This window comes from Toxotes jaculatrix, chromosome 6, assembly GCF_017976425.1.
Source record: "Toxotes jaculatrix isolate fToxJac2 chromosome 6, fToxJac2.pri, whole genome shotgun sequence".
NCBI classification, from domain to species: Eukaryota; Metazoa; Chordata; class Actinopteri; family Toxotidae; genus Toxotes; species Toxotes jaculatrix.
This window is the reverse complement of record NC_054399.1, coordinates 10211097-10235809: the sequence shown is the minus strand read 5'-3', so window position 1 is coordinate 10235809 and position 24713 is coordinate 10211097. Positions and strand designations below refer to the sequence as shown.

At 42.8% G+C, this 24713-nt stretch overlaps 1 protein-coding gene across 1 annotated transcript; it reads right to left on the bottom strand.

The window, feature by feature from the left end:
* Nucleotides 1-107: 107 nt before the first annotated feature.
* On the bottom strand, nt 108-24523 carry qsox1 (quiescin Q6 sulfhydryl oxidase 1). The gene is made up of 13 exons (XM_041040929.1): nt 24113-24523; nt 23089-23189; nt 22336-22384; nt 21878-21980; nt 20809-20899; nt 20385-20530; nt 17245-17379; nt 17026-17155; nt 11281-11403; nt 9383-9521; nt 7709-7885; nt 2636-2797; nt 108-2178 (listed from the first exon to the last, which is right to left on the bottom strand). Exons 1-13 carry the CDS (start codon nt 24381-24383, stop codon nt 1364-1366), a joined length of 2442 nt encoding a protein of 813 aa, XP_040896863.1. The 5' UTR covers nt 24384-24523; the 3' UTR covers nt 108-1363.
* Between the last annotated feature and the right edge of the window lie 190 nt (nt 24524-24713).

Below are 24713 nucleotides of genomic sequence, written 5' to 3'. Positions count from 1 at the left end.
TTCCACTTCTCTAAAAATTCCCCCGTTAAATGGTAAAAATGTATTTAATGTGACATACCTTACAAAAAGTTTTCAATGACTGATTAAAGTACTGAAAAGGCAGTAAGTCCTTATCAAAAATAATTTTATTGATTCAGACAGAGGCAAAGAAGCAAACAGAAAAACACAGTGTTTTTGAGATGACCAGCAGAAGCTTTACATCATGGACACCAGCCAAAAAAACAAATCCTGCTTATTCTAAAATCTTGTCCAGTGTGAACATATGCGCCGCTCCGCAACACTTCATAAACAATCAGAGTAGCTGTTATGTGGGCTCAGCAGTGTGATGTAATATTCAAAGATGTGATATAATGCTCAGTGTAACACAGACCATCTTGAAGGAGCTGAAGAACAAAAGGCTGATCTGCTCTTCTCTGGAGAAAGTTACAGTTACTGTGGACCTGCTGGTCCAGTCACAGTATTCAACAATATGCTGCAGTTCCACAACAGTTTGTAAAGAGCTCACAAAGAATTTTCACAAAGGCCTGGGGTGTTTATTTATTTTTTCTTTTGCCACTTATTATGTAAGGAAAGAACTCCTGGTGGAAGTCCTGGTGACAGATTGGATGGAAGAAAACAGTTTATCTCTAATATAAGACGCAACAGATCTCATTATTTATTGAAATCACAGAATAATCACCTATTTGAGATTTTAATTCAATTAAATCAAATATTATTTACATGTAAATATATACAAATAGCTATCGAAACTTAATTTTTTTGGTTGCAATACATAAGAAATTAGTGTAGGAGGGCAACAAAACCTAGTAAAGTAACCCCCCCCCCCCCCCCCCCCCCCAAAAAAAAAAAAAAATTAGCTGCATTCATTTCATTCAAATGTTAAAAACCCAATTTATCTCATATTGGGTTTAATTTCATCTTTCATAAGTGGTCAAACAGAATCAAAAACATAATTGTTGACTCATTAAATCAAGCACAAACCCCAAACAGAAACCCTCCTGTTGAATTAAACATCTATATGAACAGATTTTCCACGGTCGAGTTGCTGCCTGAACAGCTCTGGAGGCTGGATTAAGTGCATGGTTACATAACTGCCCTGATTTTTAAAGATTTTGAAAGTTATCTGCTAATTTTCCCTTCTCTTCCTCTCCAGTTAGACATAATGCATCAAGTTTATTCCACGAAATTTGGAATAAACTTGAAACTTTAGCCTGTAGGTGACAGTTAAGTGGACCACCTAAGGATGGCGTTAATCTCGACACATCCCCTTACACTAACCCCAAACTTAGCCTGCGTAAACCTAATGAATGTTAATCGTTGCTCTGACTCAGGTGACTCAGGTCAAAGTTGGATACTCTTTGGTTCAGGGCAGGGACATTTTAACCCGCCGTAGCCTGAGGCGGTTTTTGAAGAAAATGTACATGGCGAGAAGGCACATAGAAGACAGGAAATAAAGAATGACACACAGGCTGATGTCTACTTTGGAGAATCCAATGCTCAGCGCAGACATCCAGCGTCCCCTGTGGTTCAACTCCTCACCAAAGTACCGGCCTGTCAGTTCTCGCTTTTGCAGCTGCTTCCTCTGCTGCCCCACATTCAGCTCAAAGTCTGTTTCCATAGGCTGCAGGCCCACCATCCCGAGCCCAGCGTCCAGCTCCATGCCGAGCCCGAACACAGGCCTAGGCTCCTGCTCTTCTTTCCTCTGCAGGGTGCGTTGTTTAACCCGGCTTGAGGCAGACAACCGCAGCGCCTTGGCCTTGTAGTGCTGGTTGACAAATGAGTCGAGATCCACTATGTCCTCCTGCACATCTCGCATCCTCATCCCCACAATGCTCGGCTTTCTGTGGGCCTGCCGCCGGCTTTGGCCGACATCCATTTCAGATTTGGCCCAGGGATTCGGCTCAGATGTCTTGCCGCCCATCTCATCTGCTGCTGCTGCTGCTCCCTCCCCACCTTCCTCTTCTTCATCTGCCACTGCTTCATCCTGTGGCTCCTCTCCCTCCTCCTGTTCTTCCTCCTCTTCTTGCACAGTGGGTTGTGATGTTACAGGATGCATCATGAGGTCCAAGGCCTCCCTGGCTTTCCTTTCTAAACGTTTCTCGGTTTCTAAAGCTAGCTGCCGGCTGGCATGTTTTTCCCTCTGTCTTGTCAGGATCTGGCTTTCATCTTCAAGGTAGTCTGACATGGAAAGGAAAAGAAACACACAGGTATATTATCTCTAAAGTCAACACTTCTAATCTAGAATCAGATGCCTTATTAATCATCCACCACCATCTGAATCAACAGTGAGTCTTACTTTTGCTCACAAACACTTTCTTTGCAATTCACTCATCTCAGGAAAGAATCTAATAATGACATATTGGGAGAAAACTACTGTCCACACCATTAAACTGTAAGAAAATGCTATATCCTATAGATAATAAACTCTGAATTTTACAGAATTTGGCAACTCCAAATTAAGCACATGGGAGCATGAAATTAGATGAATCTAACAGAATCATACAAATGACGGGTAGAGTTCATGAGCAACTTAGTTTGTAAGCTCTAAGAAATTCATGCATTCATAGTTTGGCAAAGTCCTTGAATTTATGAGATCTGAGCTTTTCAGAAAAGAAACTGTGGCATGAACCCACACCTGTGAGGATTCTGTCGGAGGAGAAGTAGAACGGGAGGAATGAGAGAACCTTCTCCAAGTTCCACTTGTGATCCCCGTTTGCCTTCACCATATGGCAGGTTGGACACATTTCCGGTGAAGGCCACTGGATCTTTGGAAAGTTGGGGTCTTCACTCAAAGCACCTGGAGAGAAAAGCACAGAGACAGGGACTGAACTGAACTGTACAGCATAGTTATGACTACTTCAGTACAAGGAAAAGATCAAGCACACAGTATGACAAAAGAAAAAAAAAAAAAAGGACGAATTGTGACGATGAAAAGGATGCTGGGTGTTTGAACATGAAAAATCCTGAATTGTGAGAGCCACAGAAATAAGCCCACTGACAGTTACGGGTTCATGCCTTTTTTATGTAAATACAGTTTGTTGAAAAATGTGTTGTACAGCTTTGCAGAGGTGAAAAACAACTACCTAGGTACAATTATACAGGCAGTTACTGAGTTACTTCGGTTTTGTGACTCTTAAATATTGACATTTTTATTGTTACTTTACAGATACATATGTTAAACATATGATACATTCATGTGTATGATGCATCACTATATATTAAGCTTCCTAAATGTACAATAAACTGCAGATAGTACTCCTGGTACTATATAGAGAGAGTCCATTTTACACGTGAACTCATTACAACATTAAAATGTTAGAGTGAATTTTTAGAGCATCTACACAGGCCTTTTTCGTTCACTATTCACTCACAGTAGCAAGCTAATGTGTACTCCACTAACTTATATCAGATAATATACAACGTCAGAAAATGCTGGACAGGTCCAAATTCTGTCCAGGTACAGTAACCAAACAGTTCTAGGCTTCCTGTCAGCTGCTTCATCTATTATTGTTTCTTTTATTCTCCTTGCTGGTGCGTTGACTTGAGGATGTAAGTGCTTTTGAGGACTGGATGCAATCTGTGCTGAACCCATTTGATCTTGTCACAGTGCTCGTAAAAACTAAGTGCCTATATGCATATGTGTATGTACGTGTTTAAGTGTGTATATGTAAATCATCTGTCTGTGTTTGTGTGGATGTAATTTAGGGATTGATATTTTTGTGTGCGTGTGTGTGTCAGTGTATGACAGGGTCTAATAATGATCAATGGGCTTCTGGGATGTCCCAGTGGGAGGGGTGGTGAGATAATAGATGTGGCCAAAGTGGACAGCTTCCCTACACGTGTACACACACACACACACACACACACACACAGTTTTCAGTCAGCAGACCTCAGTGATCTGGACCACCTGTCTTGTCCTTTCACACCCCTTTGAAAGCAAAGTCCAATCTCCAAATTGAACATGAGAAGAAACCTCAGAGGCTGTCTGCCCTTCTAATGAATTAGAAACTTTCTCCTCTAACATGTTTTCTTTTATGTAGCCACTACCCACCAACACACCTCATCACTCACACACACACAGACACACACACCCTGCAACCCATTCAAACAGACTGGCAGAGGAATATACACACACAAAAAACCGGCTTATACACAAGCTTGGATGGACACACACTGCAGCAATGCCCACAGGGACACACACACAGGGCAGCATCTAGTAATAAATTGCTTGTTGTCACCAACAAGCCATTGTGTGTGTGTGTGTGCGCATGTGTGTGAAAAGAGAGGAAAAAAAAGCAGAGCAGCAGCAGGTCTGTCACTTTACAGCACTGTCAATTTACATCCTCCACCACCTCCATCCCCGCTCCCTCCTCCTTCTCTCCGCTGCTCAAGATTAATCTCAGTCATATGCATGTGTGTATGTACTCTGCATACAGTACTTTACATAAAGGATACATCAATTTTACTGTGTCCTGGATGGGCTGCTGCCTGTGGGTGTGTGTCTGGGGGCTTTTATACATTTCAGCAGGTGAGAGCACATAACACACAACCCCACACACCCCCACACACAGCCCCACATAGCCCAGATGCCTCACATCTCTTTCCTTATTCTAATCAGCTTGCCACGTTTGCGTCCAGGGTGACTTTAGCCATACCCGCCATATTGAGATTGCCACAATGGCCTGTCACGGAGACATCATCACCGCCGCGCATACATATTCATCAGGTATAAATATGTATTGTTCAGCACGTCAAACTAGCTTCCTCAGCACTAATTCTGTAAGTAAGGATCACCTACGCCGTACGGCACACGGAGCCGTCATGGTGTCTGGGCAGTGCAGCTGATGTCAGACATTTTATGCTCATTTAAATACTGAAGACAAAACCGTTCCAGAGATCTAAAAGATCTAAAACCATCAAGTCCTAAAAACTGGCTTTAAATTTCTGGTCAGATTCAAAATACTGTTTGAACAATATTATGAATTATCAACAATCAACATTAGATCACACACACAATTACAAGAATTTCATCAGTCAAACTCACACAAGTCAAATATACCAATGTTACCTTTATTCTAATGTGCAAAAGCAAAGAAAGTGGACAGTGTGCACATAAAACCCCATTTGTACAGATGCAGGACAGAAACGGATAACAACGAAAAGGAGAGGTCGCCAGCAGACTGAAATTTGCAAGCTCCCACGAAATATTTTTAATGATGCAATACTTGCCTATCCAACCTTTCCAAGCACAACAGAACATAAAGCAACAGATACCCATGTTGATTCTGAACATGAAAATCTTATTTATCATACTGTTGTTGTCGTTGTTCAACTCTATGCTTTAAGAGTAAACGTCCAAGCTGTTGGAATTATTTGCCAACATGCAACAATGGGTTCAAGTCCAACACAATCCTAGTGTTGTGATGTGTAGTGTCTTAATTCTTTGATCTTTGAGCTTCTGATTTAAATTTTAAAAATTTGTCTTAGCTAATGTTACTTAATTTTGTGTTTAGGCAACATCTAATATTTAAGAACTTTTGATACTTGTGTCTATTCTCTATAAAAAAAAAAAAAAAAAAAAATCCAAAATCTGCACACAGGGCTGTGCCACACATGACTACAGTCCTGAGGCAGCCAGGCCTGCAGCAGAGCTGCTGCTTTGTCTGCAGAAATGTGAATCAGTCTCAGCCTGTTGACAAGCAGCAACAGGACTGAGCTGCCACCAGTCTTAATACTGCCGCTGCAAGGAGGCTGAGGGCCCTGGGGCCTCTTTGTTGCCAGCTAAATTAATTGTTCGGCTGCTTTACAAATAGCTGCTCTTTCATGCATGGCTGCTCCTGAAAGGAGGGGCGGGGAGGCCTGCTAAAGAGCTCCACTTTAGTAAAAAGGGAGAGGAGGGGTTTGAGTGGATGGAGTGTACTCTCCTTAGGGAAACGCTGCCACTCATTGCTAAAAACACCAGCCAAACCCTCAGCTCCTCCCTCTCTCTCTCTCCTTCTGATTCACCCGACTTATCCCCTGTGGACCCCAGCTCGCCCTCCACCATGGCTAACCACCCCCCCTGCCACACGCCACAACTTGACCCATGCTTGGAAAGGCTGCGTGTGTGTGTTTGGGGAGGGGTAGGAAAAGAGGGGGAGCGTGTGCGGCTTGTGTCATGGTGTTTGCCACCTGCTGTCACACAATACCTTGGGAATTGTGCATGTGTTTCTGTGTGTGTGTGTGTGGGCTCCTGGGGGACCCATCCTGCGAGGATACTGCAGTATTACTTGTCAAGCCGCGGATATGAGCCCCAGGGGATACTGAGTGGAAAGAGAGAGAGAGACAGATACAGGAACAGAGGAAGAGAGGGAAGACGAATGGATGAAGGGGGGAAGGCTGAATAGTGTTTAAGTGTCTGGGGAGCAGACACATGCAGGGACGGGTGTCCTTCTGGTCCCTGCTGTTCAGAACGCAAGCTGTCCCTGAGATAGAAGAGGGGGCAGTCAACACAAACAAAAGACAGTGATTTAACAAAGTGGGCTGTTAATGACAGGCCTGTGCCTAATAAAATCATATGAACACAGACAAGGGAGGAGGGACGCTCAGGGGCCGTTTAGCACTCTCGAGACTGGTGTGAAGAAGTGTGATATGCTGATACAGCACGGTCAAACACGAGAGAAAACTTTGTAAACTTCTATACAGAGCAAGAGAAGACAGAAGTCTGGACTGTGGATTAGAGTAAAAAAAACAGTTCAAAGCACATAACCTGGATAGAAAGCCTCAGAGTGAAGATGCAAATACTGCAGTGGAGTGGACGGTTGGAGTTGGGGGGGTACAGGGCTACAAAGAAGGCCCAATTTGGGGAAAGAAGTCAGGACAGATGAATAAGGAATGACTGACGACTGGTGAGGCGACAGTGGAGGGACAGCGGGGTGTGGCAGAGAATCAAAGTAAGGGTGTTAGAAGGATGGACGATGGCCAAGGGGGGTCAGAAGCAAATCGGTGAGGTAGAAACAGATGATACTTGGAGGGCTAAGACGGGGTGACAGCTGGTGTCTGATCGGAGGATCCATCCTCCCTCCTCCCCTCACCCTCTTAGCCGTATTACGAGCACTAACTCGCAATGAGGGGAAACCGGAAGTTAAAATCTTCCCCAAAATTGAGTAAGGTAATGCTTATGATCCCATGGTGTGGATAGACACAGAGGAGAGGAGAGTGAGAAAAAAGGAAAGGATGTGATGGCATGAGAGGGGCAGGAAGAAGCAAACTGCTCCAGTTCTCTCAGGTTTTATGGGTGTTTACTCTTTCCACAGATGTTCAACAGGATTAGGATCAGGACTCACTGAAGGCCACATCAGAACGGTTCAATGTTTTCTTTTCATCCATTCTTGGCTGCTTGGCTGTTTTTAGATGTATGTTCTGTTCATGATCTTGTTGGAGGAGCCGTGACCTACAACTGACACAGAGCTCTCTGACACTGGACACGCATTGAAAATCTTCTGACTGCATTGTGTTCAACACACTGATTGTCCAGGCCTCCTCCATGTTTCACAGTGGGGATGGTGTTCTTTTCTTTGAAAGCTTTACCTTTTCTTCTGTGAACACAGAGCTGATGTGGCGCATCAGCAAGTCCCAATTTAACTTAATCTGTCGAAGGGACATTCTCCCAGAAGCACTGTGGCTTGTCAACATGCAAACTCCAGTCAGGAGCTAGCAGGACCCCTACCTGCTAGTCTGTTGTTGACACGGTTGTGTCTGGACCACAGCCACATGACAGCTGACTGCAACGTGTCCACCTCCGCTACACTTTCACTCGCCATGTTCTCAAAGTGCTCGGCACACTCCCTGCACCCGAAGAAGCTGTGGACGTAGTTTCTCATTGCACTCAGCACCTCCTGGGGATCTGAAGGGGAATAACAAAACATCAGAACAGTTATTGGTAAGCACCAGCCAATCAGGTCAAAATGAGAAATATGCTGTGTGTGTCACAAGTAAAAAAATATAACAAGCGCCTTCCTAAAACTACTTCCAGGACAAAATTTTGTCCCTAGACTTAATTTTGTTCGTAATTTAGACCACTGAATATACTCTGAAAATACACACGATTCCTGTTTTAGGGGGCGACACTTTGGGGTAATATGCAAAATAAAAATGCTGTGATTATTGCTACAGACTGTTATTTTTTTTTATTCCAAACAAACAGCTGTTGTAAGCTGATGTCCAGAAACACAGAAGAGTAAATGTAAATATGCAAACTCACAGATTATCTCATTGCAACAAGAGTCTTTATCTGTGAAGCACAATCACCTGCCCTTCTAAAACTTGTTGTTGCTATACATTACAATTTACTGTAAACCTGTACTACAGCCTGAAAGCTTGCTAATGGCAGTGTGGGTCCACAGTCTCCTGGATTCCCACGGTTATGTGGGCCAGAAGTCACAGAGAGCTGGGTTAACCCCATACTGAAATGAATAATCTATGCCAATGCGATAACCCAATCTGGAGATTAAACACAGTTAACCCTCTGTGTGAATGGTGGCCAGACTGTTGTCTCAGGACCTCAACAGTCCACTAACATATTTTCCAAGAGCTGTTTGCTTTTGTTCTGGGCTTAGCGGGACCTTTTGATGAACCTTTAGATGAACAGTGGAAGTGTGTCTGGGAGTGTGTGTGTGTTTGTATGTGTTGTTTAAGAAAATAAAGATAACCGTGTATTGGGCGTGTTCAAACCTTTACTAATGTATTTACTCCTCTAATAACCTAGGCAGCATGTGTACATGAATGAATTGAGTTTTATGTTATGATCAATACTGTACTGTATGTGTGTGTAACCAGTCATTAAGATGGTGGTCTGTGGGGGACCAGATGGACACCCCTCTTGGCCAGTCCATCTGCAGGTCACATGACGGTACGTAAACCTCAGGATTAATGTGTGTGTGTGTGTGTCCGTTGGAGGGAGATTAACATCCCTGCCAGGAGTGGAGCCTCTGGTCATCTGCCTGTTTTATTAACCACTCACATTCCACTAATCTAACTTAATCCCTTTTCACACAGTCACAATTAGGCTCAACTTTAGCTATGAACACATCACAAAACACAGGAGAAAAACTCAACGAATTCCAGTCAAAACATGATCTAGATACATGTATTTCTGTGTGTGTGAGTGTGTGTGTGTGTGCGTGGGGAGGTTCTCTGTGTAATGTTAAATCAGGTCAGTGTGAAAAAAGACAACCTACAACCTACAACCCACCAAACATTCTTGGGCTAATTTGTTGACAAAGCCTCACAAAGCCCTCATCCTCAGTTCACCCCTGTCTTCGTGAACTCCCAATGGCCCTTTTCATTCACAGCAGTCACTGTGTGTCTGTGCGTGCATGTGTGTGTCTGTGTGTCTGCGTACCTGAGCCTCCAACATTCTTGGCCTGGACAGTGAGAACATGGAAAAGAGTCCACACTCCACAAGGGTAACGTCTGAGGTGGGGTTGTGAACCCTGACAGCCCACCCACCTCACTCCTTCAGGCAAAGCAGTGTCTGGAGACTGAGAGAGAGTAAGAAAAACAGACGAACACAAATAACAGATGAATGGGAAGAACAAACAAAGAAAATAAAGCTTAAAGGATTAAAGCTGGTGATATTCTATATTTTTCTTATTGTCAACAAGTCCCATGAAAAGACCAAAACCAACAATGTTCTGATCCTGTGTAACCAAATCCTGATATAGCTCATTTGATTGTGTTATAGACCTGCATGGTCGTCCAAAAACTATAAAAAGACACAACGTTCTTTTATTGTAATGTGCAGTACAGTAGTTTCAAACTTTTTGTTGTATTCCCACAGCCCTGTCAGGTGAAATGCACCCCTTCATCGACACCACCTGTCAAGTTCCAGGTCTGTTCATTTGAATGGTGTTTAAACAGGATGTTATTTAACTATATTAACTACATAAAAGCAGATGTTATTACAGATGTTATTTTTCCTACAATTGTCGGTGTTAAGTTTTGATTCGGTTGGGTTGTCGTTACCTTTAGCTACCTATTTCAACTGTTAATCCCGTACTTTGATCTTACCATTTCAATTACACTAGAAGTTGTAAAGTACTGTGATACAGACCAATACACTGTTGATTTTGGTCTTCTCATGGGATTTGTCCACAATATGAAAATCGTAGAAAAGCACCAGCCTCATCCTTTGAATGAGACAAAGTCCAAAGAAATTCTCTAAAAAGTAGAGCCTCCCTACTGTCTCCCAATCTGCTCAACTTAATGAAAGCTGTTCCACGTAGTTTTCTTGATCAATGAGAAGTCAATCTCAGGTTAATGGCTCAGTCCTCTGCTAATGAACAGAAGCAATCCAGATCTTTAACCGTGAGCCTCAGTTGAATCCAACTACATATTTTCTCTGACATAAAGTCGTTCCTCTCGCCGCACTGCGTTGCCATTGCTGCCGTGATTGACAGGGTTACTCAAATACCAATAGTAAAGATTTGGGGTGTGTGTGTGTGTGTGTGTGTGTGTGTGTGTGTGTGTGTGTGTGCTTGTGTGTATACAGAGTCCATTTCCTCTGAGGCAAAGACTATTCATACCTTCCCATTGATTCATTGATCCATTGATTTGCCTGCTAAAAGCTAATGATGTAAGTAAGTGACTCTTTCAATTTGCAAGGGGCCGTACACTGGAGGCATGCAGGCTTCATTCCAAAGACAACAGCACATAGATTTTCAGCTGTATGTCCTATATTTTTTAACTTTTTATGTACTTGTACTGTGTGCTTTTGACATTTCTTTGACAGAATAGGCCTCACTTTGATGCCGGCTAGGTGATTTTGAGCTGATGAAGTGGCCAGACTGACAAGTCACCTTGTAGCTCACTGGAACAACGAGGCTACTCCCAGACAGACGTCCTCACATCAGTCTGGGTGCATTTTGTGATGACCTGCCTTCTGTTCTCCCCGCAGCTGCTTATCTGTCTGGTACTCTCTTGTCTCCCTTCGTTTCCTTTAAGATGCCTGCCTGCTTGGGCTTACAAAAGTCACTTCTCTTGTTCACTTTCTCGATTTGCATTCACATACTTCCTCAGTGCAGCACCTAATGGACAGACCACTTCTGAAACCAATGCATACCAAGGAGGGAGGACAGACAAAAAGTTTAACATGAATAACTTGGACAAGAACAAACAAGATGCCCCACACTCGTTACAACAAAACCAACAAAGAACTGATTTTTTCGACAATATTTTTATATTGTCCAAAAAAAAAAAAAAAAATTGAATAGTTGTGTGTATGGCTCTGTCCTGACTTACCTGTGCCGAATTATCCAGTATCTCTTTGAATGCCTCATAGGAAATCTCATCTCCAACTTGGCTCTCTAGCCAAGACTTTGCAGACTTCAACAAGTTCATCACCATAGGACGGCCCGGAAAGTACTGCAGACATAAAACAGCAGAGCACAATGGAGACAAATGTTAACTGGATCATGGTGCAAACAAGGTGAAAGGAGAAACTGCAACTATTTTCATTATCAACTCAACCTTCCAAGTATCAGATTAGTCCTTTGGTCCATAAAATGTCTGAAAACAGTAGTTCATCTTCATCTTAATACACACACACAATGCCTGATTGTCAGTTGCCAGTTCAGTCTCAGAAATGTTGTACACAGTGTTTACGTGCTACACAAAAGCTGCGGTTTGAGTGCTTTTCCTCCTCATCACCTTTAATGAATCTCTCACGTGACAACAGTCGAGCTTAAGCCTTTTCCTTCATTAAGATCCATTTCCTAAGCCACTAACAACCACTTAGCCACTGTCTGCTCAGGCTTTGTCCTGTTGAGTATTTACCTCTTTTCAAACTAGAATCACCACGGTAACAACCACAGCTGGCAGGAAACATGATACTGTAACTTGCAGTGGAAGTCCAGCTGATGTGCGTTTGAGACCAGTGATGACAGAGTAAAGACAGACAAAGACAAACGTGTCTTTACACATATAATACTGACAAAAGACAGAGCTGATGTCTCGAGTGTGCTGACAGCAGGAGAGAGAAGGGCACTTGAATCCATTTCAGCTAAATGTGGCTCCTATTCTTACAGTAAGCCTCCCTGTGGAACAGTTTATGATAATGGTCTGTTTCCAAGAAATAAACACATAAAAGGGATCAAACTGTTTCCAAAACTTTAACAACAGGACTACCTCCATGGTAACTTTAGTTTTATTCCTCCTTATCTTCAGTTCCCTCTTGGGACAGAATGCGGAAAACGATAACTTTGAAATTAAACATAGTTGTGATGAATCTTAGAAAAAAAACAAACAAGAAAAAACAGAAGAGAGAAAGAGCTTGCATCATCTAACGTGGACCTCTTTTGACCTGCATTGCTCAGCCTTTTTAATTTGGCCTCCGCCATCTGTTCATCTAAACACACCTGAATACAATGACACTCACACACACACACGCCTTTCAGTCCATGGCTCAGCCATCTATTCATTACCCTCTAACAGGATCTGTGTGTTACACCCGGACCACTTCGCCAGACCAACATGGATTTGCTTAAACCTCCTTGTCCGTGGCTAACACAGTAATGCTCTGTCCTGTGTCCTCACCCCAGCACCACAACCTTCTCGACCCTTCGCAGCATCTTTTACCTTTCATCCACTCAGCCTGCAGAAAACTGTCTTTGGTGTTTTTCCCTCCAGTGACAGTCAGATGTATGACAGATGTATTAAATATGTTGTGTGTTATTGATTACTTGTCAAATGAACATAACACATAACATCACTGCCCAGTCAACACCAAGCACCTCCAAGTTTGGAGCTTTTGTTCCTCTCTGGAAATAAATTAAAAAAAGAGATGAAACCATTTTGCCACCAAACACACACATACAATATTGGGACAAGCCAACAGCTGACAAAACTGGGAACTCCTACTGATCATTGATTATCTAGTAGAATTAATTCTTATTATACCAATGTATCTCCCTCTACAACTTATACACAAACACACACACGTATACATACACATATATACAGTGGAGCCCATGGGACTTTTGGGCCCCACTGTTTATACACACACACACACACACACATATAGATAGATACGCACACACAATACTAAAGGAGGTGGGATGTAAAGAGGAGACAAAGGCTTGTGATGTCTGCTGCTCACTGCTGGGAGAGTGATATAATAGGTTTAGGTTTGGATCTGGGGTCTGAATGCCAACCAGTCAGAAAAGCTCATTAAAGAGCCATATGAATTTAACCAGCGGAGAAAACGCAGGTGTTTCCCACTAATGGACTTAGCTCAGCATCACCGAAGCAACACTATGCATGAGCTCTGTGGGTCTGGTGATCACCTAAAAACTCAAAACAGGTTCAACTTTTAAAATGTATTATCATGGACACAGACATTAGCTGGTGGAATTATACTCACCTTTAACACCATCTGTTTTCTTTTGCACGAAATCCTTTTTTTTTTTTACTTCCCTCTTCGCCTGACCATCTGTGGTGCACAATACATAGGTCACCTTATTTATATAAAGGCTTAGTTGCTTAAAAAATGTTATATGCGCCATGACTCATTTCAAAACCATGCACTATATACTCCACTAATGCTGCATGTTGCGCCAAAAAAAAAAAAAAAACAGTGACAGTACTGAATCTTTACAAGTAACAGCAGAACAATCAGAATCTAATTTTGCTGACTTGCAGAGGAAATAAAGAAAGTACTGCCAAAAATAAAAGCTGAATTTTATGTACATGTTTAAGATGAAATTATCTTGATAAACCCTGAAAGGCAGAAATAATGCAGAGTTCCATCTGCAACAAACATCAGTGTTACATTAAGTGAAACACTGTTGGAAACTTAAAATGTGGTGGTGTTTAAATAAAAAAAAAAACACATTTGTACCAGCTAACATGGCCAACAAAAATACCAATTATTCGCAAAAAAATAAATATTGAACCCCACTGATGACCAGTCAACTAAAATTTATTTCTTTTCTGTTCAAACTGCCCCTCTACACCTCCTCCTACGATGTATCCACTTCATATCTGTTTTTTCTATCTTGAGGAATACACACACACACACACACATACATCCCCTCATCTAACCCTGTACCCCTCCTGTCCCCACCCCAGTTGGACCATGACAATCCCCTTCACCCCGGCAATATGTCATCCCTGATCCGATTAGTATCAGCAGCACTTGAGAAACCACAAGCTCCCTGTGGTCAGGGCCCCAAGAGGGAGGCATCTGTTGGCTGCAACACGGCAGACCAGGCCAGGCCCAGGGTAGAAGACAGGGCTGAAGGCCCTTGGTAATAATCTAACTTCAGTCCACCCGGGGGGGGGGGGGGGGGGGGGGGGGGGGGAGTAAACATGTGTGGAAACATGTGGAAATCAGGAAAGCCTCATCTTTACCAGCACACATTTACCTACTTTCAACTGTCCCTGTGAGGCAGCTACAACTGAGAACAGCCAAAAAAGCATCTTTGTTATGAAAGGTGTTTCTGTAAATCACGTCCTGAGCCCTGGCGTGAGAAGGGCGAAGCCTGTGTCCCTTTAGACCAACCCCCCCAATTCTTTGTTTTATTCTCCTGCCCCTCTGTCCAATCAGGGCTGAAGGGCTTCTTTCAAGAAAAGCAGGATAGAGGTGTAATCCTTAAAAACCTCGCTATAAAGCCCTCATGCTTCCCAAGATCCACTTTTTTAATCCTCATATACATGTAGAGGATTCATAAATCCAGCTTCAGCCTGACAAGACAGTAAATCTAGTAATATTATGACCGGGTGCAAAAAAATGAAAAAGAAAAAACCCAGCCTCGTGTTTACATGTTTGGATGGAGGTGCATAAAGAGATGTGATGATGGGATGATTGTAGACAGCAAAAAAAAAAAGTAAATCGAGGAAAAACAATTCTTGGACAGCCCTGAACACTTGCATCACCAAAGCAAATTCCCACCCTAATGCATACAAATACACTTTCCACTAATTGTTCCATTTGGTAAATATTAAAAAGTGCGTCATGGTCGAGTTAATGTGTCACCAGTGTGAAGCGTTGACACGCACACGGTGGTCAGGACATTCTGAGTCACTTTCACTCTAATCTAATCACATGACTCATGCGCGGAGTTCAGGTGTCAGATTTTTACATATTGTGTTAGTAATCAAGAAGACTGAGGTCATTTCTGCAAACCAGTCAACACTTATTTGAATGTAGATGAGAAAAGAGGTAAAGAAGTTAAGGACTCTAACCGAGAAATACATTTAATTTCCTGATATCTAGCCAATAAATTGCATCATATTAAAACCAAATGTAAACGTGTCCTAAAACGTAATTAATATTATGCTAAACTCAAAGTATATGAAACTGGACTCAAGCAAGTATCAGCCACTCTCATCCCAAATCTCCTTAAATTTCTTTCCACTCTGTTTCCCAAAATACTTGCTCATATTCTTTTAACTGCTCCTAACACGCTGACTGACTGAAAGGATTCAGCTTCTTTGTAGCAAGTGTGCTCAGTCAAACGTCAATGCACAAGTCACAAGTCGCTGTCAGCTGCAACAAAACGACGGCGCCCTCAGCTACACAAAGCCCTGCTGAGCGGCTGGTAGGGGGGGGGCAGGCTAAAAATACCACTGGGACCTGCCGCTATTGACTAAACAAACTGAAGCTAATGGGAGGCCACAGCACTGTGTCGCACACACACACACACACACACACACCCCTCATGCACACACATACATGGACACACACTAACTTGCTACAACGCCTCCCTAGAGAGTGAGATATAATCAGAGAGATTGGTGGCAGACTAGGGCAGTGAGACAGCCTGGTGTGTAGCCAATAGGGACAGGGCTCGCAGGTCAGGCCTCATCATCACAGCATGTTTGCCTGGGTAGTACACTTCAGTGAGGAAGGAGGAAAAAAAGGAAAGGTGTTATCAGTGATGAGTAGAAGATGGAAGAAAGTGGGAAAAAGAGGGAAAGACAATATTAGATGTTGAAAAAAGATGAAGAATCAAACAAGGTGGAATAATAGACCAATGTAAAACACAACTACATCTAGGGGGTGGAAAAAGAAAATAAGAAATAAAGTAAGGGAGGATGATTTTGAAAAGTGGCTGGAAAAAAGCAGGGGTGATGGAGGAGGGAAGACGGGGGGGGGGGGGGGGGGGGGCACAGAGGATTGGCAAGGTCACAAGTATTTACAGAAATGCTTGGGTGAAACCAAAAGCAGGGATACAGAATGAGGAGGAGGAGGAGGAGTGGCTGGGGTATCCCAGTGAGGTTTGCGAGTAATCTGAATGCATCTGTGTAAAGCATGTAGGTGGTGAGTGGGTGGCAGCCACGCTTCAATCCCCCTGGGAGCCAACATCAAGAGGGTCAACAATACCCAGGAGGGTCTTTGTGCTGCTGCTCTAGTCAATGGCATTCGCTTCTGCTTTTAAAGTGTCTAAATGTGACTGTGTATGGTTAAAAACAAGGGTGCACTTGGCAAAACAACTAATGGGGTATGTTTACAGAATAATCTTATTGATACTAAAGGAGTAAAACATGTTACGAAGAGGGAAGCCTAATCTAAATACTGGCTGAACATCAATTCAAATCTACAGTGTGAGCAATTATTCTGCTGTCTCACTCCCCATCTAGTGGTGACCTGTTGTAACTACACATTCCTGTTGGTTGTTAATGTTCTCTATTAATAATGTGTGACACTTTTTTTTTTTTTGAGTCGCAGATTAAATTTTAAATGTATTTTCATTTAAGGTTCCTTTGCATCCAAAAGCTGCTGTCTTTCTTGATCACCAGCTCAGACAATGTTTCTAATTACAGACTGTGAAGAGTAAAATGGGGTAGAAATGTAAATGAGCTGCTTATTATGCACCGGAGAGCCTCTGAATAAGAAAAGAACAAATTGTTTACGTTTGATGTTTGCACTGCAGATTTGATTTCTCACTAACACTCTGTTCATTTATTTCCACCTGTTTTTATAAGCCTTATGATCATTTGGTTTACACATTTTGTGTGTCCTGTGTCTGTGTACTGTAACCTTACCTTAACCAGGACAGCGATGTACTTCTTGAGAGAAACCAGGGCTTTTCCTTTGATGACAGTGTGAGCAGCCACCTCCACACGTAGGGAGTAGTGCAGTGTTGACTCCAGGTCGGCCATATACACCCTGGACCTGGACACATGATCACATGCAATTACACATACATACAAACAAGGAAACAATGACCAAAGACAGTTGTGTGTAGTGTAACTTTTTCATACCTGTTGAAGGGTCTCCAAGGGTCCCCTGTGTTGTTGGTGAGGACATCTATGGTGACCGGTGCAGGCTTTCCTGACCGCACCACACCCGGCAGCCTCTGGAGGGCGTAAGAGTAGAAAGCACGAGCCTCAACGTTGCTGTGGGAGAGAAGCACAGGTGAGACCGACCTTTAGGTCACTCAACACGTAGTCTGTTTTTTTATGCTCTTCCCTGAGGCCTTCCTTTTTAAATTAAATTCCTGTTTCACTGTGAAAATGCCCTCATGCAAAAATTGGCACGCCCAGGTTCCAAAATCTTGTGGAAAACCTTCCCAGAACAGTACAGACTGTTATGGCAGCACAGTGATGCTCATGGGTTTGGAATGAGATATTCAACAATCATATGGGGGGCCCACCACCCGTGGGAGGTGCCGTAGGACTTCGGTGCATTGTGGACTGGGTGGTAGTCACCCCCGCGACCTGGGCCTGGACCCAGACAAGCGGCAGATGATGACATGACATGATAATCACATGGGGGAGTAATGTTCAGGTTTCCATACACTCCTGGCAATATGGTGTGTTTCTAACTAAGTTTGTATTTTTTGTGGCCATATATTTTACACACTTATGGGAATGCATTTTAAATACTGAGCAGATGGTGCCAGGGTAGTGTGGAAGTGAGAGAGAGAGAGAGAGAGAGAGAGAGAGAGAGAGAGAGAGAGAGAGAAATCGCTGATCATTTAGCCATGTGATAACCCTGCAACTGGAACCACAGCCGTTAATGTGCTCTCTCTCTCTCTCTCTCTCTCTCTCTTTCTCCCTCCCTCCCTCACATCCTCCCCTCATTTGCTTCCTCCCCTTGTCACGGACAGACAGAGAGAGAGAGAAAGAGAAAAGGAGAGAGAGCATCGTAAAACTGCAACAGGATGGTAATAAGGAGGATGGATACTCTGGGCCCACGCTCACTCACACCAGCCCGGGACTCAATTACACCTGCGTGTCTGGTGGGAGTGTACAGATGTGAAGGGAGAGCCATTCATCCAGCAATCCCCAGGGCCGGCGGGGCAGGCAGGCAGGCAGGCATCACGGTGGGCTGGGAGGGAATGCATTCACCTGGGACCAGCACACATTACATGCATGACGGATGTGAGACGCCCCTGCATGCTCTCTCTCTCTCTCGCTCACACACATGCACGCACCGCACACCCTGCTCTCCCAGGATCAATCAGACATTCAGCAATGATGGGAGGCCATCTGTCGCCGTGTGCGGCTGGGGCTTGTTTGGCAGGTGAAGCCAGAAAAGCAATGGCATTGTTTTCATGCAAGAAATTAAAAAACCTCCCCTCTGTACAGTGATGGAGATGAGGGGGGTTGGAAGGGGAGAGATGGAGGGTGAATAAATAAATCAGCAATAAATCATTTCCTTTTTGCATTTGTCAACTAAAAAGAGTCCTCTTTGCATGCCAAGTTATTGAAACAGCCAAACAAAGAGGCAGAAACAGCAGATGAATTTGCAGGGTGAGGAATGATCAGCGCCGCTTTATGATAGTGAATAATGGGAGCGATTTTGATGCTCTGATCCCATTAAGAGGCCAGATGTTTAAAAGTATTCTCATGAATAGGGTTCAGATAATGAGCACACGAGGAGGCTTTTGAGGAGAAAGCAAAGTTGTTGCATGTGGAACAATAGGAAGCGAAGGGCAGCAAACTTGGTGTTTGTATCACATCAAGGTAAACAGAATTTACTGTAAAAAAAAACTTCAAGATGTTATCAAGTTACAAACAAAAATGCCAATGTGTTCCTGGTGCAGAACATAAAAAATATATGGAAAAGCAGCTCATGTTCCACTCATGCCAGTGTACTGCCAATCACACCACAGACAGCGAAAGGCAATGCCTGAGGTTCTTGAAGATGTTGATGCATTGTTACATCCTGCAGGACATGATACCTCTCCTCCTCCATTTCTGTCTTTACATAGTAGGTTTATCATTTCAAGGGCTGTCCCAAACCAGCTAATAATGAAGGAAGTTGACAATAAAACCTTCAGGTGGTGAGTCTGCACTGGTGCTGAATTCATTCTCCCACAGACCTTGCCAGTAGTGCAACGCCAAAGAACACGGGGTGTAAGTTCAAATTCTGTCTTGCCATTCGCAAATATTGTTTTGCATAGCATAACCTCAAACTTCATTTTCATGGTTGTGTTTTAAAGACCTGCACAACCACACAGGTGTTTTCACCTTTTGGCTGATTTGGCCTCTGCTCCGAATTGTGTTATAGAGAGCCATTAGTAGCAAGAACAAAGATATAATCTCTCCAACCCTAATAGATGCAACTAAACTAATAGTAGGTCAGTTAAGCACAGTCTGTACACACCCACACAATCCTCTGACGAGGTCTAATCAGTCCAAGTGGCAGAAGTGAAAACACCTGTGCAAGTGGACCATTGGTGTGGAGGTCCTTAAAAATAAAAGGAACCATTACTTTATGCCAAACTAATTTTAATCAGTTAAAAAAACATACCATACCACCTGTTTTGTATCACATGCTGATTGTTTTGGAGATGTTATACATTTACAGGAAAAAGGATACGAAAAAAAAGGGTGAATAAGATCCAGGGTGTGTGCTTCCCACATTTAACCCATTATTTTATACCCTCCCCCGTAATGCAGCCTGCTCTCCACGCCTCTGTGACTTTATATTCTGTAGTGAAGGGTTAGGTGAGAAGGGATCATTTTGAGAAATGGCTCAGTGTCTAGTTCTTGTATTTTGTCTGAATAAACAACTGTTATTACAACTGATATCTGCAATGTAAACACACAACACTCTTTAGCAGGGGAACGCCTACCAGACACAGAGTGTTTGTAAAAGTAAAAATAACAGCTTTCATGAACTGGTGATTATTGTGCTACATAAGCATTAGAGAGTAAAGCGATACATGTATAATGAAAATGTAAAAATGATTATTATTGTTATCATAAATCTCCACATGAAAACATTTGTTTGGAAAAAAAAAAACAAAAACTGAAGTTTTTCATCATTGTTCTCACATTTTTTAAAAATGTATCTTTAAGAGTTAAAGTGAAAGCTGGCACTCATGGTCAGGATGAAAATATAAAATGTGTTTTTCAGCTGAGGTTGAAAACACAGATGCACAGATACTCACACTTTGAGTCTGGTGAAGTTGCCTCTCGGATAATAAAGGTAGCAGGATGGGAACTCAGTTACTCCCAGTTTGGTCACCAGACTTTCCTCAGTGTTCAGGACCCTCCGAACTGCAATGTTGTCAAACTGTAACAGGTCCAGGGTCAACTGAAGAACAGAGTTCACACACACAGAAGGTTTGACATGTTATATTTCAACATGCTGACTCTGTAAATGTTATGTATGTTAGTAATGTCTAGTTATTTGCCATCAAAGACTGGAAATATGAAGGTTTTCTTTCCAACCAAACACATGGTGGTACATAGTTGACCCGTAACTGTATTCAGGTTTTTGGAAAGCACATATCTTCTGCTGCTCAAAAAGAAATACCATTCTAGAGAAGTCTGAAAAACACAGCTCAGGCTAATGGAAGCACAAGGTGTTACCTCTCGGCCGATATAGGATTTAGCTTCTTCAAAGACCAGAGCCAGGTGTTGGACATTGTTTGTCTCAAAGAAGCTGTCAATCTCTGCTTGGCTGGAGAAAAAGCGAGAGAAAACACATACAGTAACACATAACTGGAATCTTTAATAAGCCTTTAGGACCTCAAACATCACCAATAAAGCTTAAAGGGATCAGCTACAAAGCTACTAATTCTAGTGAATTATTGGAGATCCAAAGGAGGAATTAAGTGGACATAATTCATAAATTAAATTGAAAGTGACTTATTTTCTTTTTAACTGAAAATAAATCTGTGGCCCTCTCCTTTATCTCTTCTTTAAAAACATTAAAACTAAGATGCTCTTTAGCCAAACATCTGCTTTCATGCGTGTTTTCTACTATTAAAATTGTTCTTTTGGTTGAGAAAAGAAGAGTTGCAGTTAGGAGTCACTGTTGTGAAAAAAGGGCTCAGGTCAACCTATTTTCATGCAATAAAGAAGAAAAGCAATAATGCTTTTCCCTTGAAAGCTAAAAAGAGAAATTAACTTGACTTCCTGTTTCTTTTTCCTGCACCACCATCATAATAAATTGCATCTATGAAGTGCATGCTTCATGTTTGTGGGCAAAGCAGGGCGGTCTAGAAATGGTGACCTTGTGAAGACTTTTCCTAGTGGAAACATGTAGGTCCCTCAGGCTCCAATACAGGGCTTTCAACTTACATTAGACACACACTTTCACAATAATAGGCTTGTATTGACTGAGTAAACTGAGCAATCATTGCTTAATTCTTCTTGTTATTCCGATGGGTTTGTCACAAACAGATAAAAGCTCAGATGAGATTATGTAACATGATGGGACTACGTGTTTCTGCAGCAGCACATTTACTCCAAAAAGCTATGACTGAACCGGCTAACTGGTAAACTGACACTGTGAAAATACTCCTAACATAATGCTAGGTCTACTTTGTGATTAAACAAACAGAGAGATAAACAGACAGGTACACAGACTAGGTCCACAAACATAAAGCTTCAATATTTGTCACTTTAAAGAATCTAACTGTGACTGTGAGATTACCTGGCGGGCTCCAGTGGGGGGCAGGCAGGAGGCCAGGGCTCCTCATGGGTTTCTAGTTTGTCGATGATCCTGTGACGTAGACCTCGAACATCGCGGGGAAAATCTGGAATTCAAAGGGCATTACATTTTATTGCTTTATTCTCCTTTGTATTATCACTCAGTTAAAAAGAACAATATATCCACGACTGCCTGAGCATGTACATAAACTACCCTCAGGGCAGCTGCAATATCATAAATGAAACAAATGAAATCTTAAGTGAAATGAATGGTGCACAGTTACATGCCAGAGCTGACCTAATAAAACATCAGTTTGAATGACAAAGCTACATGTCTGATAAGAAAATGATACGTGTGCATAAAACATGATGCCTGTTGAAACTGCACGTTCTCTATGAAACACAATTTAAGGTGGAGCCTTAAACAAACTGAAGGCTCCACCTTAAATTGCTTGAGTGTACCTCTAAAAGTCTGTCCAGTAGAATCAGCCTTGGAGTAGGCATGGAAGAACTGTGGAGTGAAAGAAGAGAGAGAGAGTTTGGGTTAGGAAGGAAGCAGAGACAGAGAGAGAAGTGAGATCAGCTCAGACAGGCCTCACACGACCGCGAGAGAAGCAAAGCGATGTTGTGTAATGTTTGGTGGGGGGCACAGCCTTCCCCTATGTCTGCCTTGACCTCTAAATCCTTCCTGGTTAAAATGAGTCGCAGATGTTAAAGCTCCATTGTGGGTTCAAACAGAAGGAGCTCTTTGTTTCGATGGCTTTCACTGGATGACAGAGAGGAGAGAGACAAACTGAGAGCAGAGGCCGTAACACACACACACACACTGCTGCTGACTAATCAGATGAGCTACTAACACATATGTTTGAAGCTGGAGCGTTTCTGCAGAGCGGCTGCTGATCACATAAAAGTTTAATTCTACTGGGAACACGCTATTGAGGATACAGGGAGAGTAATCTATGGTTGAATCAATAATAAACATTTTACAAAATGGATTGTACGGATTTTGAAATTATCGAATGATAAATGCCAGGAGAAGGTTAATTTTTGCACAATTTATAAATACTGTGATTTTAAAAAATTGAGAAATTTCAGTGTTTAATTACAATAGCAAGCAATAATGTAACACCAGCATTCATGCCAGTAAAGATGTTTTGATATGATCTGACATAGTGCATGTGCCTACGCAGACACCTCAGATACACTGTAGGATACCTTAATGGAAGGATACCCTCTGATGCCGTAGCTGGTGCAGACCTTCCTGTTCTCCTCTGCAGCGCAGTCTATTGCTGCCAGGTCCACAGCTGGCTTCCACTCTGAAGAGCAGATGTCAAACAAAAGGAGAGAGAGAGCCACAGTAAATATTTAGTGTACTGTCCACTGGACCCTGCACTAACACTGGACGGGGTCCTGAGCTTTCCTTCCAATCTGGACGCCGTCTGTACACCAGAAAATTTACTGTATATTGAATGAAATTCATGTTTACTTCACTAAATATTTCTCAAAGAAGGGAGCCAACTGGTGACTTGTAGAGTCTCTGATGGGCCTGTGCGTTCAATTTACATCCCATCAATGTGTTTTGCTGACACACAGACACATGGTCGCCATAATGCCACTGTTATCATCTGCATGTATACCATACAGTCACTATACCACAATTTCACATGAATCACCCTCTTAGCTCCAAGGCAAGGCATTTGATAGCCTGCCATTGTTGAGGGTGTGTGAGACTGAAATACCCCACGACTGTGTCAGGCCCTCTGCCACCATCAGAAACTTTGCCCTTGAATGTCATTCCAATCACACTGATTCTCATGGTTCTGTGATTCTTATTTTTGGCGCAGAAACAGAGCTCAGAGGATGCAGTGGAGGGCTACAGAGTTCAGCAGAATAAAACCACTTTCATTAGATCACATGCTCTAATTAACAGATACAAACAACAGCTTGGTGCTCTCACTGTTCGCATGCACATGAAAAAACTGCAGAGAGATGTGACTCAGGCAACATTACAGCTGGAGACAAGTGACATTTATTGACTATTAGTCCTAAAATGTTGAACTGTGAGACTCGACATGTGATATAGAACAATGTCAGCGGTGAAAAGCTTGAAATGTGTTCGCAAACAATACAGAGTAAAATATTTTTACCGCGAACGAGCGATTACGCTGCACTACAACAGAAAATTAATTGGCATTGTAAACAGCTGCAGCTACGTGACCTGCAGCAGGCCCGTACCAACCTTTAATGTCTTCGGCCAGACTTCTGTAAACCGGAGAAAAGGCAATGCAGTGTCCGCACCACGAAGCGTAAAACTCCACAACTATCGCTGCTGTGGAGTTGACCAAAACCGACTCCACATTTTCCGGAGTTAACAGCAAAATCTGGTCAGAGGAGGTGTAAAGTCCGGCCTCCGCAGCGGAGGCAAAAAGTAGGCAAAAACATAACCAAACGGCAAATGTTGATGGATATAGAGCAAACCGAGACGTGGCACGGCCGTAGCGCCGCGCCATCTTCCCCGTCCGAGCTGCTGCTGTTGCTGCCGCCCGCCGTTGCTGATGGTGGTGGTGGTGGTGCTGTTGAACCGAGGGTCTGAACTCAGAAAGTTTCCACTCCAGTGTCACAAAAGTTGACACAACTTTTTCCCCCCTCTAGTTTTTTTTTCTTTTTTGGTCAGCAGGTTTCATGGGTCCTCCCCCTGACGAGCTCTTAGGCAAAAAAAAAAAAAATCATTACAAAGTAGACACTGTCTCCACTGCCATTCATTTCCCTGTTTAAACTTGCTCAGATGTTAACATGAAAATATGAAACTAGGCGTATTTTTTCCCCCCCGCTACACTACT